The sequence below is a fragment of the Balaenoptera physalus genome, assembly GCF_965194825.1.
Source record: "Balaenoptera physalus genome assembly, chromosome: 17".
NCBI lineage: Eukaryota > Metazoa > Chordata > Mammalia > Artiodactyla > Balaenopteridae > Balaenoptera > Balaenoptera physalus.
This window is the reverse complement of record NC_138895.1, coordinates 82,221,804-82,245,865: the sequence shown is the minus strand read 5'-3', so window position 1 is coordinate 82,245,865 and position 24,062 is coordinate 82,221,804. Positions and strand designations below refer to the sequence as shown.

Sequence of the window (24,062 nt, the reverse complement as noted above, 5' to 3'; positions counted from 1 at the left end):
CCCACAGTTCGCATGGTGTGAGAGGATGGCTCGCTCAGGGTGTCTCCCAGGAAGAGGCAACTCTGATGGGAATGTCTGTTGATTACCTTGTTCACACACTGGTTCTGTGGAAGTGGGATGGTCACAGGCTGTTGTGTGGTCTCGTCGCCCTGGATCCTAGAAGCACCCTTAGGCTGCAGGAGGCACGGCTTCCAGGACCGAGGCAAGTTCCTTCGTGCCAGCTAACGTGAATCTGGGCTTGGTAGACAAGACCCCTGTCTCCGAGGAGCTTGTGACAGGAAAAGCGCTGTAGATGGAAGGCTTTGAGAACCAGACGCCAAAAACTAGAGTGCTCAGGGGCTCACGGAGGGAGCCTGGCATGCGTAGTGGAGTTAGGCGTTGGTCTTCTGTACAGAGAGAAGTGAAAAGGTGGGGGGGCCGCGGGAGGGGCCCTTCCCTCGGTGACCCCACTTCTCAGCAGGGTCAGGGTCCAGCCAGCTGGAGCTGGTTGAGCGAGCAGAGCGTCGCAGCACGGAGGAAGGCGGCACCCGTGCCGCGTCCCAGGCTCGCTGCATCCGTCACCTCTGTCACCTCTTCACACCTCTCTGGTCGGCACCTCTCACGGTCCCCTGGGGAAACGGGATCTCAGCAGGGTGAGCTGACTCACCCGGAGTCCAGCCAGGAAGCGGTGCAGCCAAGGACTCACCCAGGTGGGGTGGCCGGCGGCAAAGCGCTTACCCGCCAGTCCAGGTCCCCATGGGGAGCGTGGTGAAGGTGCTCATATCCTGTGGCGGGGAAGGGGGCAGGGGGCGGGGCGGTCGTGAAAGGAGGCCATTAGCGCTCAGTCCTGGCGTCTACGTCCTGACACGAGCCGGGAGGGTCCTTTCTGGGCCTTGGGTTGCGGAGGCTCTGCACCTCCTGCGTGGAGCCCGTAGGGTCCCTGTGGAGCAGGAGCCGCCACGCTGGGTCCTGGAGCCTTGGCTTCACGCGGGAGCTCGTGCAGAGCCAGGCAGGCCGGGCTGGCACCCGTGGGGGAGGGGCGCTGTGCTCGGGGACCCGGTGGGAAGGGTTCATCCTTCTGAGGGGTCTCATTCTGGGACTGGGGGGCCCTGCCTCCCTAAGTTTCACGGAGACTGGGCCTCACTGGGAGCCAGGAAGCACGGCAGCACCTGCGAGTGTCATTTCCTGGGTGCTGCCCCCAGGGGTCCCACATGGTCCTCGGCACCCGCTCAACAGCTCCCAGGGCGTTTCTCCCCCCGTCTTGCTGATGCAGCTGCCTCTCAGTTCCTGCAGAGAACGGGGAGGAGCCAGCCCTGAACCCCTCGGCCTGCTTGAGCCCGTGGTCCTTGCCTTCTAATGGGGTTATATTGACCATCCAAACTCTTAACGTGCTTTGAAAACTATTATTGAAAACATACTAAAATGTCTTTGGGTTTCTCTCCTTTTAGCCTTGATTCTTTCAAGAAGCTGACTTCCCTATTTTGTGTTCGATTAGTAATTCAGGCCGCAAATCCTTATTGAATGCCTACCATGTGCCAGGCACACCTGTCTCCTAGTGTACTGACTGGAAGACTGTCCCCAAAGGCGAATCTGAGTGAAGAGAATTAGCATTACGGACATTCCCTCCCTCCCTGCTTCCCTTCCTATCTGGTAATGACATCTGGCATGGGATGGATAGCAGACTTTTGCTACTGTAAACCTAAATTCAAGCAGATGGAAAGACCAAAGATTGAATTGGCTAATTATTGCATTATGCATTTTAATATTTTCTCAATATTTAGACTTCATAAAAAATTTGAGCCTAGTTTGACATCCATCCGTAGTAATAAAAATGGCCCATATGTAGCACGTAAGGCTGGATAGACATGTTTTAAAGGAGACTGTGACTCTTGCAGTAGGTGTGTGCACACCTGTCTGGGTAATATCTGCAACATCCAGATAAGTGGCAGGGACACCGGGAGCTCCAGACCCACTCTGTACCTGGCTAACAGCCTGTACGTATTGTTTCCGTGTGCTGAGCCCTGGAGATGCCCCCAGTCTGCGGGAGGGGCAGACGCAGAGACGGGCACTCACCGTGCAGCCCGGGAGGGCTGAGACAGAGCTTTCCTGCGGTGAGGACCGGCAGGGCTAGAGTATTCTAAGCACATTCCAGAGCCTGACACGCACTGGGGACCTGAGTCGTCCCCTGTGACTGGTTGTACAGAATGCAGACTGGAGCAGCAGGGGCCAGGCATCTCTCAGGCTGTGCTGAGGAGTCGGGCTGACCTGCCTGCCTCCTTCCCCCCTCCCCTCCTCCCCTCCCCCCCTCCCCTCCTCCCCTCCTCCCCTCCTTCCCCTTCGCCCTCCCGCCTGCCTTCCTGAAGACAAGGGCTAGGCTCTGTGGCCTCCTCCTTCAGGTCCTGCCCACAGCAGCCTGTGAGCATCGACCTCCAGGGCTCTCCAGCAGAGCCCAGCCTCCCTGCAGGCCGTGAAGATTTGTCCCTCCCTCCCAGTACAACCCAGCCGTGCTTTCACGTCCCTCCTCTCCTCTGACCTCTCCCCCTGCTCCGTGAAAGATGCAGGGCAGGCTTTATTTTTATTTTTATTTTTTAATTTATATTTTATTGAAGTGTAGTTGATTTACAATGTTGTGTTTATTTCTGCTGTACAGCAAAGTGACTCAGTTATACACATATATTCATTCTTTTTTATATTCTTTTCCATTATAGTTTACCCTGGGATATTGAATATAGTTCCCTGTGCTGGACAGTAGGACCTTGTTGTCTATTCATTCTGTGTGTAACAGCTTGCATCTAGTAACCCCAAACTCCCAGTCCATCCCTCCCCCCCTTATAATAAAGGGCAGGCTTTATTACAAGGAGCCTGGTAACTGGCCGAGAGCCAACACAGTCCAAGGGTCCCCGCAGACTGCCTGGTGGGTCAGGAGACCCACCTCTGCAGGGACAGGGTGACCTCATGTGGAGGAGGTGGTGGAGGGCACCTGGCCATCCAGGAGCAGTGAGCACCAGGGGCCTAGTGGTGTTTTCAGCCCTGGCGTTCACTAGTTCTGAGGTGGGATTTACACGCTGGCCCAGCCAAATGAGCTCGTATTGAATACTGCTTTTTTCCCTTAGATTTACAATACCTATCTCTCTTCTGTTTATCACTTCCATCATCATCACTGCTATGAAAACCGCCGCTTGCACGGCTCCCGTGTGTCAGTTACTTAGTGTGTTGTCTGTGGGACTGGGGAAGGGATGCCGGGCAGCGGAGCTGGACAAGGGACCGGCAGGCGCTCTCCCCCCGCCTCACCCCTCCCCACCAGCTGCCGGGTCTCAGCCTAACCCCTCTGTTTCCCGTTCCTCCTCGTGTAGTGGGGGGAGGTGACGGTACCACGAGGAGCCCCGTCGTGTGGCGCCTCCCCGCCGTCAGGCTTGCCCCCGTCACACCTGGGGCTCTCCTGTCCTTGCGCTTTGATCCTTATTCTGCCCGGGATGAAGCACTCCTCACATTCAGAAACCTGTCCTGAGGCCTGCCCTCTTCCCTTGCCTGTTCCTTGTGCCACCTCAGCCTGGTGACTTTGAAAGGAAATGTCCTCCTGAGCGCTCCCATCTCGCAGGAGGAACTCACCTGGGGGTGACGTCGGTGGGGCTCCTGGGGGTGGGGAGGGGCGGCCTGCACAGAAAGGTCTGTCTGCACTTTCCGGATAAACACGCCCTTGCTTTCCATTCTTCTTCTTTTAACCTTCTTCTTCCCTCCTGCTGCCGCTGTTGGACCATTTTTACTGAAATTGGGAAACCTTAATGCAGCCGACTCTCCCGGAACTCTGTCAGTAGCAGGTAGTAGCCCCCGCACGTGACCCAGTGACCGTCTGCATTTGCCTTTGGGCTGGGACCAAAGATGCTGCATTGTTGGGGGCCGGAGCCCCGGCTCCGAAGGTCTGGCTCTGCTGTCTCCTGCGTCCGGCAGGCAGGTGGTGACCTGTCAGGCCCGTGTCTCCATCTGTTCAGCGCCGTGAGGACACCTGCTCTGGGGTTGCCGGTTGCCGTTAGGGTCGGTTCTGACAATTGTATCTGCCCTTCTGATCCCATACCGGGTGCCAGACAGGATATTAGCATTTTCCCTCAAACCTACAAAACAGGTAATACCTAGCCCTTTTTAAAAAGTAAATAAGTAAATTTTGGAAGTTAAGTAACTCACCTGAGATGGTGCCGGGAGCTGGAGAGCCAGGATCCCAGAACGCATGTTATTTTCCTGTTGACTGAAGTCAGCCTGAAGTGAGGCCTCACCCTGGTGGTGCTGTCACGGCCCCTGACCCTAGGAGGTGTCAGTACAGGGGACACACTTCCTGCTGGAAGACCCGGCGCTGCTCAGGTGACCCGGCCTCAGGTGAGGCTTCTCCTGGACGGGGGACGCTGGGCCAGACCTCCCCCACGACTGTCCCCTGGCGTCCTCACCTCCACCTCTGCCAGGGCCTGCCTGAAAGGGGCTGGGTTGGCAGTTCTGAGAATCACCCAGAGCGTCTGGTCTGGGGACATATGGAAGCTGACCATATCTGTTGTCACTTTCCACGGTAATTCAGAGAAGGAGAAACAAGCATCAGCATTGGAGCAGGTGTGGGTCGTCCTTTATGGTTGGCCTCACGTGTTCCATCTTCCACGGAGCCCTCTGCCCCCTCTGCCATCTGGCCCCAGCTGGAACTGCCCCTCCTCTGGGGTCCTGCAACTCTCAGTGCTTAACTCTTGTTTGGAATAGTGCCTACAGAGCACAGGAAGGTTGGTTTTCTTCCCAAGACTGTCTCCCTTGCCAGGCTGTGCTGTTCTTGAGGTCAGGTCGTGTCAGCAGCTATTTCCTGATGACCTACAACGTGCTGCGGTTTGCGCCCAGCACCGGGGACGCTGCGGTGAGCAAGATCGGGTGTGGACTCCGCCCGATGGAGCCCGAGCGTGTGCTCTCGTCCCCGCCCCGGTGCTGCCTGTAATCCTCCCGTGTAGCTACTGAAACCTTTCGGTGAATCGGTGTTTCCATTTGATTGATGCAGCCGATGGTCACCAGCTTGGTTGCACTACGCTGAGTGCCGTGTTGAACGTAGGAAGGGAGTTTGCAACCAGCACGATTCGTCTTAGTGGAAGGCCGTCTCCATTTCCAGGGGGCAGCCCCGCGCAGGCTATCTGCGGTGGAAACAGACGCGGGAGACGCTCGGAGCAAGCTTGTTGTCAGCGCCCCTTCTCGCTTTCCTCGTTTTTGTTGCAAGTCTCTCCTCAGAGAGCATTTCGGGGTTCGGTGAGATGCTTGCTGACGTATTAGAATCCAACCCCATATAGGTTTCCCGACAAGGACTGGGTGCCCAGTTCAGCTGGTCCCCACGAAGCTGGCGGCCTGGACCATCTGGGCTGAGGCTCTGCCAGGTGGCCTGGTCTGGTGAGCACGCGTCTCCCGCCTTCTGTCTGGAGATCATTTGTAACCATCTGGCTGCTTTGAGGGTGAGGCAGAGGCTCAAGGACCCCAGTGGCAAAGTGGGCCTTAGGTGCCTAAGAATCAGCAGCCCAGAGTGGGGGCTGGAATGTCTTCGGGGGGGACACAGAGGGCACACAGTCCTCAATAACTGGGAAGCGGAAGGAGGCGGAGCAGTGTGGCTCTTGAGAGCGCGCTGTGCCCCCCGGAGGGGCTGCCTTCCCAGGGCTGACCCCGGGCTGTGCCGCTGACGGTGGCATGTTTGGCCTCACAGACACCAGTGGCCCTCTATAAATCCCAGAAGCGCAACAGCGGCTGTGACATTTGTCATCAGTCTGTACTTGAGGTCAACCCTGTAAGACTCTAGGCACGACGTCCTCAGTTTGGTTGGTCACCACCAGGACAGGCGACCTGGCATACGGCCACACCTGGCTTCTCAGTTTCTGAGACCGCATCCCCGCCAGTGAGGAGAATTTGCCGATAGCCAAGCCCTCCTCCCTTCATAGACTGAGGCAGAGCTTTCGCTGTTTGCACTGGATCGCCTGAGATGGCCTCTCAGCCTCTCTAACTGGCTTCTAGCTAACTCTCAAAGATGCTTCTGATGGAGCTCTGTTTTCTCATTCCCTGAGAGAAATTAAGTATTTTTAGATAAGACTCCTTTAAAACAGTGCACTAGGTTTTTCTGATAGTCATGTTAGGAGAGAGAGTTTTATCTAAATGAATTTTAATACAAGCAGCTCCCTTTATCGGTACAGCTGATTCCTTGATCATCTTCAGTGACATGCAGGGTTGCATCTTGTATTTGTCTTTAGGGAGTGAGTGTTTATAGCTGTGGGTAATCACTTGGTTCAGAGGCCTTTAATCCTCATAGTGGGGAAGCCATGCCAGCCCAAGAGAAGCGTTGCTCCCGACCTTCGAGGATGTAAAGTTGCCCTGGCCCTTTAGCCTTCAGGGGACGGAGGGAGTGAGATGGGAGGGACACATATTTGATTCTTGACTCCCCCGAATCCAAATATGTATATCTTGAAGTTACTCTGAATGGAATCAGCGTTTGGCACACAGAGAGCATAGATTTCAGGTTTGGCCGGCTCACGAGAGTGGGGAAGGACTTTTCCCTAGTATGCAAAGTTCCAAATCTGTGTGTGTGTGTGTGTGTGTGTGTGAGAACATGCACATGAATCAACGTGCAGTGTGTTCATGTGATTGGGTGCACGCTGGGCTTTTATACATTCTGTGTACTTTTGGCGTGACAATTATCGTGAGCATGTGTATCTTATATAATAGAATCATAAAATTACAGAGCTTAAGTAACAGCTAACACCTTATGGCACTTACTAGATGCCAGCACTGTTCTGAGCAATTTACCTAGATTTGCTCACTTTTTACAAAAACCCTGTGAAGTAGTTTTTATCCACATTCCACAGATGAGAAACCTGAGGTCCTGTGAGTTTACCTGACTTGTTCCAGGTCACCCAGCTAGTAAGTGGCAGAGCTTGAATTCTCATCCAGCTGTCCGGCTTCAGAGTCTGTGCTCTTATTAGCACTGTGTTGGGCAAAAGAGCGAAAGAGCATCTGGTCTCTGCCAAGGCCTTCAAATTATCCCCATTTTTCAGATGAAGCCAAAGAGACATAGCGTTCCTTGGGCACGCTGCTGATTGGCACACCTACCCCACAGGGCTCTCTCCATTTTGCCTGCCCTCCATCCTCTGACTCAACTACTCTCCCCCAGCAAGACTTGCAGCCCCGAACCGCGTGCAGACTCTCCCTGGCAGTTCGTGGCGCTGTCCAGGGAGCTGAGCCCAGACACTGGCACCCCTGCTGGGATGAGAACAGCCCAGCATCAGCATTCTCAAAGTTCACGAAGCAAATTGGAGGGCAGAGTCATGGGAAAGAGGCTCATTAATCACCTAAAGCAGCCTTTCCATTAGCGTAATTTCTAGTTGTGACAATTTGCTAATTGATCTGAGCTGAAGTGGGGCTGGGCTAAGTCCCTGCACCTGGGGTTATCACTCCAGAGCTGGCACGTGGGGGTGCAGGCAGCCCATCTTCCTGGCGGGGGTGGTGCCGAGGTGCAGGCCTGCTCCTCAACAAGCTCCCCACTCCGGAACACTCACCTGGGAGCCCGTTTAGAAACATCTGCATCAGCTGCCCTCACGGGCTGGGTCTCAGTAGACCACTTGTAACAACCAGGTGTTCAGAGCACGGTGCTGAACTCCCCTGTGAGAGGACCCAGGCCTGCCACCTGCCAGGCTGCATGTTCCCCAAGGGAAGAGCTGATTGAACAGTCATTTTTTCTAGAGCATCAGGCTGGGTCATGGTAAACTTCAGTCCCTTACACACAGGCAGGATCTCAAAAACTGCTCCGTGGTTTTAAACAGTCCTTTGATTGCAGCTCATGACTGAATATTTCACCACTAATGGGCTAGCAGAAAATGAAAGGGAAGGTATTTTATTAACTTTTTGCATTTTCCTTGCATATGGTGGTGTTTTTAAGATTTGGAAGCAAATATCCATGGTTCCCAAGACTCGTAGAAGATTAACTGAGACAATGTGCATGAAAACATTCGTAAACAAAAAAGCTGTGCACAAATATTGATTAATTAAATGTAATTAACAATGATGGGTAACTAATAATACTAAGGTATCATCCTTGCACAGTAGACTGGGCTTCTTAAAAGTAGGAAGGATCTCACCTGGTTGGTCTTTCTTACTGGTTTGCAAAAATAAGCAGCCAAGCAGTCGTGACGGCAGAGCTGCCCGCTCATCGGCCCGGCAAGTTTGAGTCGGGGATGGCAGTGGAAGTCTAAACTGAGCAAGGGCCAGCCCACACTGTGAGGCTCGCCACCTCCGAGAGGCGTGAATGAACTGTGGTGGCTCCGGGGAGCTCAGCTGTGGCTTTGAGGCAGGAAGTGGCAGGCACAGAGGGCGCTGTGAGAGGAAGGCGTGGCTCCTTGGGGGGAGCCAGAAGCTGCCTGTGGGGGGCTCCAGAGGCAGAGCGAACGTGAGTTGGATGCACTGAGCTGGGCACTTGAGTTTTCTTACGTTCCAGGCGCACAGGGGTTGTCGATGATCATTACTTGTGGGTGTGGCTAGGAGACTTGAAAAGCCTGGTTGGCACCCACTGCGGTCTACATTCCCCCTGCTGCAGTGTCACCACCCCTGCCCTCCTAAGGGACAGGGGTATATCTCGGGGGCAAGAACCCATCGGCTGACCTGGAAACTTAATTGCTGCGTCCCAGGTGACTAGGAAGGGCTTGAAGGGGGAGACAGGTACTTCAGCACCACGGAGAGCTCCCCGTGGGCCTCCCTCAGGGCTGGAGGAAGGAGGCTGGCCCCCACGCGCCATGCTGGGAGCAGGCGGTGACTCTGCCCCTGGCAGCGCTGGGGTCCTGGCCGGGCCCCGGCCCTGAGCACAGAGGATCCTCGTTCGTCCGGTGGGGATCACGGGTCCTGGCTTCCAGGTTTATTGTGAGGAATCGATACTGTGTTCATAGTAAAGTGTCTGAAAGTGCGGGCCGCAGCGTGGGCTCCAGGGTCAGACGGCCTCAATCCTGCCACTTCCTAGCCGTGTCTGCTTTCTTGTTATCCCCATGGGCCTGAGTTTTTAAAATCTCTGCAATGGAAGTAACAGTCCCTATCTTATACCCACCACATTCTCAATTTGAAAATAGTATTAAATTGAGAAGATACGTGTCAAACACTTAGCACACAGCCTCTCTCATGGACTCACTTTGGAAATACTCTTTCTAGCAGAAGTAATGATAGGAATTATTGTCCTCATCATCATTCTTTTTTTTTTTTTTTTAATTTTATTTATTTATTTATTTATTTTTTGGGTGTGTTGGGTCTTCGTTTCTGTGCGAGGGCTTTCTCTAGTTGCGGTGAGCGGGGGCCACTCTTCATCGCGGTGCGCGGGCCTCTCACTGTCGCGGCCTCTCCCGCTGCGGAGCACAGGCTCCAGACGCGCAGGCTCAGTAGTTGTGGCTCACGGGCCCAGTTGCTCCGCGGCATGTGGGATCTTCCCAGACCAGGGCTCGAACCCGCGTCCCCTGCATTGGCAGGCAGATTCTCAACCACTGCGCCACCAGGGAAGCCCCCTCATCATCATTCTTTATTGACCTCTTGCCCCAAACGCCAGAGTCCATGTGTTTAGGAAAGAGAAGCCACTGCCATGTCCACTGTCCTCAGTATAACATTGTAACCTGGGCTGTAAAAGTGGCTGATGGAGCATCTGCATAGCTGACTGGTCAGCCAGGGTTGTGTTCCTGTGTCCAGGCTCACACACAAGACTGTTCTGGTGGCTCATGGGGCTGAAGGGGAGGGGATGTGCGTGCAGGTAATTAGCTTTACTAGCTCAGCAGTATAATTTTATGGCTCATGTCCGAAAGCAAATGAATACGGAAATATGCTATTGGAATGGTTTCCAAAGCCCCAGTGCCATTTGGCAACTTTGTAAATACTCACATGCTAACTTGCTCTTCTAACTAATCATTTCAAAGGCTCCTCATCCTGGCCATGTTTGTTAGGCACTATTTCTGTTCTTCAAGCACCGGGGTGCGATCAGCCTCAAAAGCCTGGCATGATTTTTTTTTTTTTTTTTTTTAACAAGAGGGAGTAATATGCCATATTCTGAAGTCTTAATTTCATACAAGTGAAAATAACCCCCAGAGAGAGTCAGGAAAGAAAACAGGAAGATGTGGCCCCTGCACCACGTACCTGGGATGTTGACTCATGCCGGCATTCATTTAGTCATCAGACAGTGTTCGTGGAGCAGCCACGATGGTCCGGCCACTGTTCCCGGCCCCAGAATGAGGGCTCTGCCCTCACCCAGCTGACAGGCTAGCGGTGAAGCCAGACGATGGAAGACACACACATCTAGTGAGGGTTGCCGAGGGGATGCCGAGAGCCTTCGGAGCAGAGACAGTTCAGAGAGGCCTTCCTGGAGGAAGTGAGGTCTGCGGTAAGAGTTAAAGTATGAGTACAGTGAGGAGGGGGAAGAGGGCAGGGAAAAGCATTTCCAGGCAAAGAGCACAGAAGGTAGAGGGTATGGAGTTCTGAGAGAGCACGCTGTGTTTTGGAAGAACTGAAACAGGGCCAAGGCAGCCAAAGCAGGACCCGGGGCTGGAGAGGTAGGTGGGCGCTCCTGAGCGTCCTGGACGCCAACAGCTTGGCCTGTGCCCTGGTCTGAGGCCCGTTGCCGTGTGCGGCCAGCTGGCTCTCCTGGGCAGCCCTCTTGTCTGAACAGCTTTCCGTGGATGCTCGGCTGGGCTGTTTGAGGGCTGGGCTGTCCCTCTCTGGCAGGAGGGACCCGGGAGCTCTGGTCTTCATTCCCTCGGGGCCTCGGCACCCCTCGCTCCCTGCCCCAGCCCGTTCTATTCTGCCTGTGTGGCTTTATCCCGACCCGGCTGTCCTCAGGCTGGGCAAGTGCAATGGTCTGTTCCTATATTGTCATCTTTGTTGGAATGTGAGCCTCTCAAGTTCAAGGTTCACGTCCAGTCATTTCAGTGTCCTCAGTGCTTCTCACCATGCCTGTCTTGTTTCAGACACACTCTGTGTTTGTTGAATGCAATTAACTTGCTAATGGAAGAAAGTAATGGGATTTTCCCCCACTTCCTCAGTCACTAGAGAATGTCAGGAATGACATTCTTCCCTTCTGATTGCAACCTAAGTACTGGGGCTTTAATTTATGTAGGAAAAGGGAGAGAGGTTTATAGATCTCTCTCTGAGGACCACACTGGCTGTTTAACATTAGCGCCTTGGAGACGTCTATTTTCTGCATTTCTAAACCTAATTTCTTCCTCCACCGATACTTGCTGAGAGGCCGTATGACTTCCTCGATTATGAACTCGCATGAGTCCGTTTGTAATAATATGTGTAATTACATCAAGATGTATAACAGGGCAGACGTGAAACCAGCATGAAACCGACACGTGTAGAGAGACACACTTGGTTGTATTGAACAGTAAGCCACAGTTTGCATCCTTTTTAGGAAAAACAACCTTCTCTCTTCTTTATTTCCCCCAGCAAGAATAGCTGTTGCATTGAAATTATCCCAGTGGTTTTCCCTTCTTCACATAACAGCTCAATTTACCAGATTGGGGGGGGGGGGGGGGAGAGGCCCTTGACACATTTACGTACCTGTTTCCCACACGCTCAGGTGATATCTTGTGGTTGGTTAGACCATCCCTGGAGAGGAGGGGGACATTCACCTGCTGCGGGAGGTTTCCCGTCTGGGAGTCTGTGGAGAAACTTCTAGAACTTCTCCCCCTGGCCCGGCACTCGGAGGCAGCGGAGTTTTCCTTAACGCGGCTCACCCCTCTCTGAAGCGCACAGGTGAGGCGAGTGTGGAAGGACTCCTGAGCCAGCTGGTCCTGGAGCACCTGCAGCTGGCCCCTCTCCTGTGGGGTGAGTACCACTCGTCACCTCGGGGGGTGGCGCGCGCTTCTCTTCTCAGAAGCGCAGGCTCGCGCTTGGCGGTGTGTGCTGACGTCACAGAGAGCCGTGGTGGGAGGGAAGCTCGCCGCGTGCCGGCCTCCGCGTGTCTGCCGAGCTCTGCCCGGGCACGGCCTCGTGAACGGGCTCGCCGCGCTCTGAGCACAGGTGTGGCAGTGACGTGGAGGTGCCCTCGGGGTCCATTTGCTGCAGAGTGGCCGTCCCGCGCGGGGGCACTTGGTGTCCGCACGGGCGTGTCTCCTGCCGATGTTTCTGCATCTCCCGTGACCAGGGTGGTGGGCGGGAGCGAGGCTGCGGCTAGCTCCTCTCTCCTGGACTGGATCTGGCGGAGTTGGTTTGGTAAACACCCTAACTCGGCCTGGCGCCCAGTCTGTGAGCGATCGCCCTGAGGTGGCGCTTCGAAAAAGGTATTTGAACGTTCGCTGCCCGTTGCACCTGGAACTCTCACCCCAGTCTCTGCCTTCCTAAATAGCAGTGACAAAATTTTGTTGAGAAAACAAACTAAATGTAGAATTTTTGTTGAAGTGGGAGTGTTTATTATTCTCTGGAAATGATTCCATCCTGTAATCTGTGTTGGGTCAGATGCCAACAATCATATACATGCACCTTCTTTCTTCTCTTTGCCCCAGAAACCATTGTAAATTAGTATCTGGTATTTCCTCCACTTAATTAATTAGCTTGACCTCCCCCTTTTGCATGCTAGAGACACAGGGAAATTATCCCAGGGGTCTGAAGAGCAAAACAGGCCTTCCTCCTGGCATTCCCTCACTTCCCCTTCAGTTTGGAGAGCCCCTGGCGCTGCACAGGGGCCGCCCACTCCGCTGGGCTCCTGCTCCCGCGGGTGAAGGTTGTCGGGAGGTCTGTGAGGGGCGCTGACACGGCAGCTGTGCCTGGACTGTGTGCTACACCTGGGGCTCCTTCCGAGGAAGCCACCCGCCTCGCTGGTGCAGCCCGAGGGGAAGGAGGCGGGGGTGTTTCTGCGGGATGTGTCACTGCTTGCACCTCTGGGGGTGTCCCTCGCTTTCCTAGTTTGGAATGTCTTGTCTCTTAATGACCTGGGCTCAGCCAGCTACTTCCACCGTATGTGGCAGCTGAGGAGGATGAGACTCCCAGCCCCAACCAGCCCGAGGAAACACAGGGACACAAAGCTTGTATTAAGGCATCATGTCAGTCAGAAGAAATTCCCCAAGGCCCCAGCAGTCTGGGAGTGCGCCCTGGAGGGTCTGACTCATTCCAGAGATTGGGGGGGAGAGGGTACATTGGGAGAGGACCCTGGGACTCTGCGGGGAGACGTGGCCCAGCTCCTGCAAAACGTCATTTCATCAAACTGGGTAACATGGAGGCCTTGGTGGGGGAGATGGTTAGTTTGTTTCTAGCGTGAGATTCGTGAGGAACGGTGGCAATACTTGTATCTTGGATGCGTGTGGCGCAGGCCTCCCTGGCAGGTGAGCTGCCCATGGACCCCCGCCTCCTTCCCAGGGAACTTAGCAGTGGCGCTGGGCTGTGGATTTCTCCCCCACAGGCCACGTCTCCAGACAGCTGCTCCCGGGCCAGAGTGTTAGCACTCAGGCCCACGGACCAGGCTGGGTCTGCTGGGCCAGGTGGATCGGGTGGTTTTGGTGAGTCCCAGCGGCTGGTCAGCCTGGTCTGAGGACCTCTCCCTGTGGCCCAGCCGTGGCGAATGGCCATCTGGTCTGAGACCCAGCTGGCCCGGCAGTGGGCGCAGGGAAGCCAAGGGGCTGAGTCACTGTTCCTTTGGCACCTTTGCCAAATATATATATATATATATATATATATATATATATATATATATATATATATATGTAAACTGATAAAATTAAAAAAAGGAAAAAAAATTTATACACGATATAAAAAAGGAAGGAAAAAAAGTGAAAACAAAAAACCCATATACAAAGAAAAAGCCCCAGGCCACTCCTGATCCCCCGCCGGGGAATGGCCCTGTGGGATCAGCCAGTCCCCTCCTGCCCTTTCGTTGGTGGGTGGCAGCCCTGCCCTGGGCCCCTCCGTGCCAGGCGTGTTCTGTGAGCTGCCCTCCCCCTCCTCGCAGCCACTGCAGGCAGGCGCCGCTGGCTGTCTGGAGCCCTGAGAGCCTCGGCTGTGCTGGGCCCCCCGGTGCCCCAGAGCCTGTTCCTGCCCTTCTGCAGGGCCTCTCCTCTCTCCTCTCCCCTCCCACCACCCACTCCACCCTGCCCCCCATTCTTCTGTTTGGTCCCAAGCATTCTAGTTTTAAAATCACGTTTGGGAGCCTGCTTTATTGTGATAATCTTTCCCAAAAGAATCGCTGCATTTGGGGAGCACTTACTGCATGCAGCTTGTCCAGTAACTCTGTCACCTCGTTTATTCTTCATAACTACTTGCTGGAATAAGCATTATTCTGTGTTTTATGGAAGAAACTTCTGAGTGAAAAGATTACATGATTGGTCCCCCAAACTGCTATTCCTGCCCCCAATCTGCTTCCTGCGACCTGGGGTCCTCCCTGCAGCCCAAGTGACCCTCCCAAATGTGACCCCGATGATGTCACTCTTAAACAGTTAAAACAATTCCTTGGCTCCCGTTATCCCTGAGGATGGACTGGAGCGTCCTCAGTGAGGCTTAGAAGTCCCTCCCCGACCAGCACGCCTGCCCCTGCAGCCTCCGTCCCCCGTCTCTCTGTGCTCTCCCAGCGCCATCCTCCCCGAGGTGTGCACCCCGGGCTCCCTCCACTGCTCTCCCTTCTGCCAGGAAGTTGCCCTCTCTTCCAGGCATTTTTCCCTGTGCCCTGTGATTTCTCCTAGTCCTGTCTTTCCTTCTTCAGTCCTCCTGGGAAGCCTTGCTTGCTGCCCACACCTCCATGCTCTCACACCCCACCACCGAGCTGCATGTCCTCCTTTGTGTCCCCTCCTCAAGTTCTCGTGGCCTGTAGATGGTGTCCCCCACTCCCGGTGAGCGCCCTGGGGACAGACAGCATTGACCGCACCCACCAGGTCTCCATGTTTGCTGACCGCGTGGAAGAATTGGTGGATGAAGGCCATCCTCCTCACAGGGTCAAGGCCATCCAAGTCCTAGTCCTTAGACGTCCTTCTTCCACATGACTTAAATAGTTCCATGTTGACGTGCCCAAGTGCACTTAGGCAATCCCTTCTGGTTGGTTATTAATGGTTTCCAGTTTTTCCATTCATAAGACTAAGGTGGACATTCTTGGCATCTGCCCTTCTGCCCCCGGATCAGTCCCAGAGGGCCAGTGTCCAGGGCAGGGTTACTGGTGCTTTGTGAAGGCGTTGCATGCTTGTGGCCAGCTTGGCCTCCAGGGCAGCCGTACTTATCCACACTCGCCCCGGCAAGGAGAAAACGAATTCGCCACGGGTCACTCTGGATCCTCTGTGACGCAGCAGCTGGGAGGGCCAGCTCCACCCCAGGCGTGAGGGGCCAGGCTGAGTGAGGCCCAACCCTGCCCTTATCCTACCCCAGTGCCAGGAACCCAGGCAGCCTGAGCTGGAGTTTGCTTCTGGGGCCCAAGAGTCAGAACAGGGGTTCTGATCCTGGGCCAGAGGGTATGTCTCTCTGAGCCAGGTCCTTGGAGAAAGCTCAAGGACAAAGGACAGCATGTAGACCAGGTGGATTAAGAGTTTCCCTCAGCCCCCGGCTCCTCCCCCTGAAATCACTGTGCTGGACCCCTCAGCGCTCTGCTCAGACATCCTCCCGTCCCGCAGGAAGCCTTCGCCTCTTGAGATCCCACCCCACGTTGTCTTTGCCTGTTCACTTGTCTGTCTTGCTCCCGAGACTGGGAGCTCCGTGTGGGCAGGTTAAAGGAGGTGCTCGGTAAGCTCCCTGCGTCCGATTGAGAGGGACCTGGCCCTGGGGGGAGCAGGTGCAGATACCAGACCTGCAGCCTCTGGGGTTGTGGGCGCCCAGGGAGGCCCACGTCTGCGACTGCCTCGGGGCCCCTTTCCTCGGAGGGAAGGTGACAGGTGGACCTGGAAGCAGTGGGGTGAGGGTGCTGTGGAGAAGGGGGTCCTGCCCAGCCCGGGAGCTGGCGGATTCCCGCCAGCTCTGTTGTGGGTGTTCACTGTTACTCTGGGCCTCCAGTGAAGGCCATGGGTGATGCTTGGTCCTCCTCTTTCTACACAGGGGGGCCGTGAGGCTTTCCATGATGGGAAAGACTACTGCCCCAAAATGGGTCCTCTCTGCGGCATGCGGCCAGCGTTTGTGTGGTTTGCTTATTTTGTGAAGATAAAACGTGCACAAACAGTGTGTATTTTCCTCCTTGGGTACCACGGGAGAGCTTCCTGCCACTTTCCCTTCTTATTTAATGACATAGGCTGGATCCAGTCTCATTCCATATTGCACGCGGAGCTGCCACAGTCTTCTTAACCACAGCGTAAGATGTATCGTAATTTATTTACTCTGTATCTTTTGATGGGCCCTTAGTAATCTTTTGCTATTATAAACGTGGTTGCGACAAATACCCTTGTAAGTATGCCAGTCCTCCCAGCAGTGAGTCAAGCTGGAAGATACTTATTTAAATTTAACAATCTCTTTAAAAACAAACAAATAAACAAAAACTTTGTTTTTGTATCATACTCAGACTTTCCTCATTTAGCTTACATTTAAAAAAAATTCTCTTAATGCTTTCATGGGCTCGGTTGTTTTAACATTTAAATCTTTTATTTATCTGGAATTTATTAAGGTGTGAAGAGTGAGGCATGGATCCACCTTTTCTTTTTCCAGAAAGCTATCTAGTTATCCCCAAGTCACTTAATAAATGATCTATCTTCACTAATAAGCAATGCCATTTTCTCATATGTTCAGAAAATCTTGGGATTCTCTTCCATTAATCTATCCATGGGCCAGTATCACCCTTGTAAGTATATTATGGGTTTACAATATATTTTAATATTTGCTTGGGTAATCCTCTTCAGTGTCATTTTCTTACATTCATTCATTTGTTTATTTAAATATTGTGGTCAAAGCACATAATACAAATTTGCCATCTTAACCATTTTTAAGTGTACAGTTCAGTAGTGTTAACTGTATTTGTATTATTATGCCAAAGATCTGTAGAATTTTTTTATCTTGTAAAATCAACCCTATGCCCATTGCACATCTTTCATATTTATTTTTATGACTTCAGAAAGAGCTTGTATAGCTCATTTTTTTAAAAAAGAAAACTTCTATAGGTATTTAACTGCCTCTTTAACTGAGGGTTTTTTCCCTGTTTTTGCTGCTTCTTTTATATAAGTTTGCTTCCTCCTCTTTTTCTTGTTTAAGTGAGCTAACACATGATCTACTTTCTTCATTAATTCTATCCCCCTTCTCTTTTCTAATTCAGTGATTCTTCTATCTTTATTAATTTCTTCTTTCTGCCTTATTTGGGCTTATTATTTTTTCCCTCACTTACTGGGTTGGACATTTAATTAATTCATTTAGATTGTCCTATTATTGGTATAGTTTTATGGGGCTATGAATTTTCCTATGATTACTGCTTTAACCACATTCTGGCATTTAAATTTTTCACGTTTGATATTTTTAGGCATTCTGCGATTTTAGTTTGTTTCATCTTTATCCCAAGAGTTGTTTAAAACGTAGTATTTTGTTTGTTTGTTTTTTCTCATTTTGTTATGACTTTCTAATGTAACAGCAGTGGAATCAGTTTAGTACTATTCTCACCTCTTAGAATTTACTGAGATTTCTTTGTGGTTAGTTTTTGTTTTTTGGGGTTTTTTTAATGACTACTCCATGGACATTTTAAAGGAAGGCATATTCCTTGTTTTAAGTGTATTGAGCTGAAATGTATCACTTAGCTATATACCTTATTAATTTGCTTAGGTTTTTTAAGATCCTTACTTATTTGATCTACCCATGGACTTTGAGAAGTGAATTACAATTACTGCTAACATGGGTCCTTTTCACCCTGATGGACTTCTGTCCATCGATGTGATACTGTCTGTCCTGTAATACATGCAGTGTGAAGGCTGATGGTCTTTGGTGCATAGATGTCATAATTATTCTCACTTTGTTGTGCCTTCTACCATTTAAAGTGCCTTTCTCTGTCTCCTCTAATGTCTTTTGCCCTTATTTCAATCTGGTCTGATACTGTAGCTCTCATCCCTCCTTTCTTTTGGTTTGGCTGATGTACCTTTGCCTCTTGTTTTGTTTTAAACATTTGAGAATTTTTTTTTTTCCCTATGTGGTTCTCTTAGATGAAGCATAGAGTTGAGTTTTGTTTGTGATCTAACTTCAGTGTCTTTTTCATTAATAAGTGGGTTTAGACCAGCTACATTCCTTGATATGGCACATATGTTTGGTCTTATTTCTGTCATGTATTCTGTTATGCTTTTTATCTTGACTTTTGTGATCTGTGTCATCTTGGTTTTATTTTGTGTGATGATTTTATTTTTTCTTCCTTTTCCTTTCTGAGCTCTCCTGCTTCTCTTGTCTGACCTCCCCATCCCCACATCACCTTCTAAGGCCTTACCTGCTTTAGTTTTCTTCACAATTCTTATTATTCTCTGAAAGTTCATTACATATACAGGTTTTTTTCTTATTTGTCTCTCCACCCCTGCTAGAGTATAAGTTCCACAGAGAAAGAATCTGGTCTTCCCTGTATTCTCAGAGCCTGGAACTGTTACCGGAACATTTTAGTGACAGCTGAATACGTATTTGTGGAAGGAATTAATAACGTAACCTTCACAGTCTTGTCTCTGAAGTAGGTAGTGTTATTCCTGTGCTTTAGGGCAGGGAAATGCAAAGCGTATGCAGGGTTATTCAGCCTGTGAGTGGCAGAGTGAAGACTAGCGCATGGTCACTATGATTCGAAAATCCACGTTTTCCCCATTATTGTGCCTCCCAGAATCATATAATGAGCTAGTGGCCTACAGCTGGATTTGAAGCCTGGGTCTGCTGACTTCTAACCAGAAATTCCACAGTACCATAGTCTTTTAGAAGTAAAGATAAGCAAAAAGAAAAAAAGAAGGAAGTTATCGTGTTATTACTCACAGACTTGCAGGAAAGTTGCACATACAGTGGTTAGAATTTTTTCTGAGCCATTTTAGAGTCAGTGCACCATCGTCCCAAATTCTGTGTATTTCCTACAAGCAAGGACATTCTCTTATTTAACCACAACACAGCCATCAAAATCAGGAAATTAGCATCCGTTCTACCATCCAGTACTGAGACCCCATTCAAGTTTTGCCAGTCATCCCAATAGTGTCCTTTGTTCCTAAAGGATCTAGACGTGGTTCAGAACCACTGTTGCCTTCAGTTGTTTCATGTCTCTAGTCTCAGTCGGTCTGCAACAATTCCTCAGTCTCTCTTTGACTTTTTTTACCTTGGTGCTTCCAGATGTTGCCAACCAGCCATTGGTGGAATGCCCCTCAACTTGGGGCATTTGTGTGATGTGTCCTCATGATTAGATTCAGTACCCGTGTCTCTGTCAGTAGTCACAGAGGCAGTGCTGTGTCCTTCTTGCCCCTCTCAGATGGCTCGTGAGTTGTGTTTGTTCCACCACCAGTGGTGGCCACCTTGATCACCTGACCAGGTGGTGTCTGCCAGCCTTCTCTGAGATCAGGTTCCTTTGCTTCTCTTGGTAATCACTAAGTATTCTGTGGGAAGGTGCTTTGAAACTTTGTAAATACCGATTCCTCCTTAAACTTCCCTTTGTTCATTTACTCTGAGTGGATTCGTCATTTCCTCTTTTACTCAGTGTGTTAAAGTATGTGACTGTCATTATTTATTTTGATGCACAGTGGGAGCTCTTTCAGGCCGACTTCTGTGCCTCTCGACACGTCTCCATCGTTCTCTGGACACTTCCTTGCTTTCTGGCACTAGGTGTCCCAGATTCATCATGAACTACAGCTGCGACAGCATCCATTTTCCCCAAGAAATCTTGGTTCCCTTTAGTGAAGATCATTATTTAGAAACCAAGATGCAGATGTGAGAATGGTCGTTCTTACTGGGGGGGTTGCTACTCCCTGGCCTTCTCAGAGAACACAGCCAGGGAATATACATGTACATATAACTATAAATACACACACGCACACTCAACATCTCTTTCTATACATATTGACAGCTACCAGTTCTCTCTGATACCTCTACTTCCAGACCAACGCGGCAAGGTTCCTTCAGGTTTGTCCCCTATCCTCAGTTGTACCTCACTTCCTTGGCATTGAGAAATTGGCTTTTGTTATCTCTAATGTAATTACCAATTTGTCAATCCCCCCACTGTAACCAGTCTTCCATCTCTGCCCCAACCCTCCCCCACTCTCAGCATGTCAACCTCTCACACTGCAGGGGGCGGATCCCACATGGGGTGGCTCTGCTGTGCAGATGCCCTTCACCCCCTCCCTGGCCCCCATGCCCCCCTTCCCCCAACCCCTCCCTCATCCCCCAGGCCCTCCTGCCCCCACCCCGTGGCCTTGGAACTGAATTTTCCAGGAGGGGTGCCTGACATGAGGCCCTGCCTTTGCTCATGGCACCCCCTTCCTTGCTGTCTTTTCACACCCTTTCCTGGCTGGTTCCCTGTCCTTATTCTCCGGGCCCTGTTCTCCCCTCTGTCCTCCATCCCCATGGTGGCTCTTTCCGATTCCCCTATGAGGATCTGTGCCTGTCTCATTCTCCATGAACTCACGGGGATGAGGTCCAAGCTAACGTCCATCTCCCTGTCTCCAGGGCCTGTTCCTTATGGGACCCAGAGGAGGCACAAGGCAAATGCTTGTTGAGTGACTGGTAAATAAATAGTAAGCCTTCAACAAACGTTTGTTCTGTGAATGAATGAATGAATGAGAAACAGTCCGTTTCCTGAAGGAGTTCATGGGCTTGTTGGGGAGAAAGGGTGTGTTCCTACTGGACAAAAATAGATGGGCCAGAAGACTTCCACTGGGGAAAACATCTCTGTCCGTTTGTAAAGGTGCCTCTGGCTCTGGGTTCTGAGAGAAGCTTCTCAAACCTCTTCGTCATCCCCAGCACCGAGGAGCCTTAATCGTGACCATGCGCCTCCCCTCAGGCTGGGCCTGCTTGAGTTCTCTCCTAATCACAGTGAAAAGTGAAATCGGGAGAATCTAGACGGCTGGTTTGAATGGGTGCTAATTAGTGCAGATGTAGGTCAAGTCCAGGTCTCTGCAATCTTCTTAGTCCCAGAGTTTCACGGGAGCCTCCAGGCAGAGCTCGCGCGCCTGTTTCCTGCAGCGCTTATTCCGTCGCTCCTGGACCTGTTGATGATCGGCGTCCTAGGATGCTGGTACCCACGGGCCCTCCGCTGGCTCATGTAATGGCAGGCACTTCACTGCAATTGAACAACTGCTGACATAAAGCACTTTGTCCCAGTGTGTGGGACAGCCCCGGTGCGAAAGTGACCCACCTCAATCCAGGCTGCAAGGGTGGGTTCTGCTGGACTGGGTGGTCCCAGGCCCCTTCTGTTTGCTGAGATTTCACCTCCAGGATCAGGAAAAGAGCATCGGGGATCTTTCCAGTGCTGTGGGAAGATCCACTGTGTGAGGCTGGAGCTCTTGCCCACAGCACGCCCTCTGCCACCTGCCCTACAAACACCGTCTGCCTTGCCCCCCCGGGGCCCCTGGAGCAGCTGGAGGACCCTCACCTCACAGAGCCGGCGACGGGGCTCTGCAGAGACAGCAGTGGGTCTCCGGCCAGAAAGTCACAGAGCCGGCGCTTGAATCGACCACAGGACTCAGCTTGTGTCACGTTGTAGGCGTTTTCCGTTTCTTAAATAAGAAAGTGATTTCAAGGTATGCAGCACGGTAAAAACAAGTGATGGAGGTTTCAGTCTTTCTCTAGTTTTCCCATTGTTTCTTTACAAGACCAAAACTTTAAGCCCTAGGGCTTCCATCTTGCAAGTGATTTCAAGGTATGCAACATGCTAAAAACAAGTGATGGAGGTTTCAGTCTTTCTCTAGTTTTCCCATTGTTTCTTTACAAGACAAAAACTCTAACCCCGAGGGCTTCCATCTTGCAGGAAATTTGCTCTCTGGACGCTGCACCCTTTTCAAACATAAGTTGTGGTTAGAGAGCAGAGTCACGGCATGGGGGTCTGGATGTGGATCAGCTGGGACTCACTGTACCGGTGAATGGGATCTCTTGTTTTTCTTGATGCCTCGTCCAAAGACAGACGGCTCGGCAAAGAGCCCCGGGTGCCAGCTGAGGAAACGGCTCCTTGGACGAGCCAGCCCCTGGGGCTTCTGGCCGGGAGGCTCATTCAGGAGGAGGAGGCGTCTTCTGACTGAGTCTACAGCCAGTCGAGCTGCGGGAGCACGGCTAGCGAAGGCCGTCAGACAGGACCTGGCTGAGACCCTGGTGTTCGATGCTCTGTTAATCGGAGCCGAGGCAGCTCAGAGCTCTGGCTGGTGGAGGCCGCCTACCTGATAGGTCGCGTCACTGCTGGGCGGGGTGGCCATGGCTGCTGCGGGCTCCCCTCGGACTCGGGTCCAGGCTGGCTGGGGGCCAGCAGCTCCCCCACATCCCAGCCCCGTCCCTCACCGTCTGCCGTCCATGGCAGAGGCCTCCCTGCTGGGCTGCCTGCGCCACCACCACCCCACCTCCTCCTCCTCCTCTTCCCGCCCCTCCTCCTTCTCCTCTAGTCGCCGCGTTCTGTGCTGCGGCCCAAAGGTGTCCTAATAGCAGGGGCTCTTCCCTGTCCCAGCTCGTCCTGCCGGCCTGCATCACCTGGGACGAAGCCGGAACACCAGCGTCTGGGGTGCAGATTCCTCCCTCCACTCACCCCCTGGCTTCCTCACGTCACGCAGGGTGCCTCGCAGGCTGCTTCCCATCCGGGGGGGCTGTGGGAGTCCCCGGGGGGGGTCACGTCCACTCCCGTGGTGGCCCATCCAAGCAGCCTTGCCTGCCTTTCCTCCACTTTTCCTCCAAGGAAAGGCTCCGGTCCCCTTGTGGAACTGTCCCCATACTGCCCGGCCACGTCACCTTTCCCCTGCACTGGCTATCCTTGGCACAGACGCAGCGAGTGCCGGCCCATGTGCGTGCGCCGTGTGTGTTGGGCACGCCAGCTCTGTGCCCTTGGGCTGGTGGTGCCTTATATTCTTCTTAAAGTACCCTCTGTCTCGGCATCTGGGATAGAAGCTCTTTGAGTACAGATACAGGATCAGCTTTTCTTATTTCCCCTGATTCATTTGAGAAGATGCTGGAGGGTGTACATATGTGGGTTTTCAGTTTACAAAGTGCTTGCATGTCCGTGTTGCATCAGAGCCTTGGAAAGGCCCTGCTGGGGTGATAGCGTCACTGGCCCTGCTCTACAGAGGCAAGCCCTGGCGCACACAGCCAGGCTAAGTGACTTGCCCAAGGTCTCGCGCCCAGGACATCAAATCCAGGCCTCTGACTCCCTCTGCTGTGCTCATCGACTCCCTGCAGCTGCTCCCCTGAGACCTTGTACCTGGGCATCAGGCCTGGCGACAGCAGTGCGTCTTCTGCAGGGAGGGAGTAAGGGCGCCTGCCAAGATCTGGACTTGGGGGGGGTGGGGGACGCCCAGTTCCACCAGAGAAGAGCAGGTGAGTGGTCAGCATGCTTGGGCTGTCTTCACGCTGAGCCGGGAGGCGGGGGGAGCCAGGGAGGAGACCCGCGGTCCCAGCCCACTCGCCTCCACCTCCCTGTGGACTTGGGAGGCAGCTGCCCTGGGCTGGAGTCCCGGCTTCGTGACCCTAGTGACTGTCTTGACCTGAGGCCTGGGAGGTGGCTGTGAAGACCAGCAGCCAACCCGTAACAAACGTCAGCCCGCCTTTCTCCTTTGGCTCCACGAGGCATCTTTTAGGGAACTAAAGCCTGTTCTTGAGTAGTTAAAATCCCAGCCCTGTGCCCTGTGCAGACAGGGGGCTGTGTGTGGCCTGCTGGGGCTGTGCCTGGACGGATGGGTGACTTGGGTGGCATTTCGACCCCCCTTGGCAGGCAGTGCTGTCCCCAGGGCCTTTGATGCTTGAGTCCTGGCGGGGAACCACTGGGCTTCCCGGCAATCTTGGGTAATGTCGCTGTTTCCCCAAATCCTGGATTCTGTTTCCAGCCTGCCACAGGGAGAAAGCTGCTCATTGCCCGTGCTGGCAGGCCCCTCCTTGTCTCATTGGCGGCGCACGTATTTTTAGCTGCAGCATTCAAACCAAAGCTGCAGATGAGCCAGTGCATGCGGGGTGCATGTGGTGGTGGTGGAGTGGGGTGCCTTGGCCTTCCCCAGGTTGACAGGTTT

At 52.6% G+C, this 24,062-nt stretch overlaps 1 protein-coding gene across 5 annotated transcripts in view; it reads left to right on the top strand.

Annotated features, from left to right (window-relative positions):
• The window catches only part of TRAPPC9 (trafficking protein particle complex subunit 9), a 556,901-nt gene that overhangs the window by 436,516 nt on the left and 96,323 nt on the right, over positions 1 to 24,062 (top strand). For all 5 annotated transcript variants that reach the window (XM_082433781.1, XM_082433777.1, XM_082433780.1 and 2 more), the window contains one exon: positions 11,727 to 11,817. In XM_082433781.1, the coding sequence (XP_082289907.1) occupies positions 11,727 to 11,817 (91 nt within the window). The remainder of the gene's footprint in view (positions 1 to 11,726; positions 11,818 to 24,062) is intronic.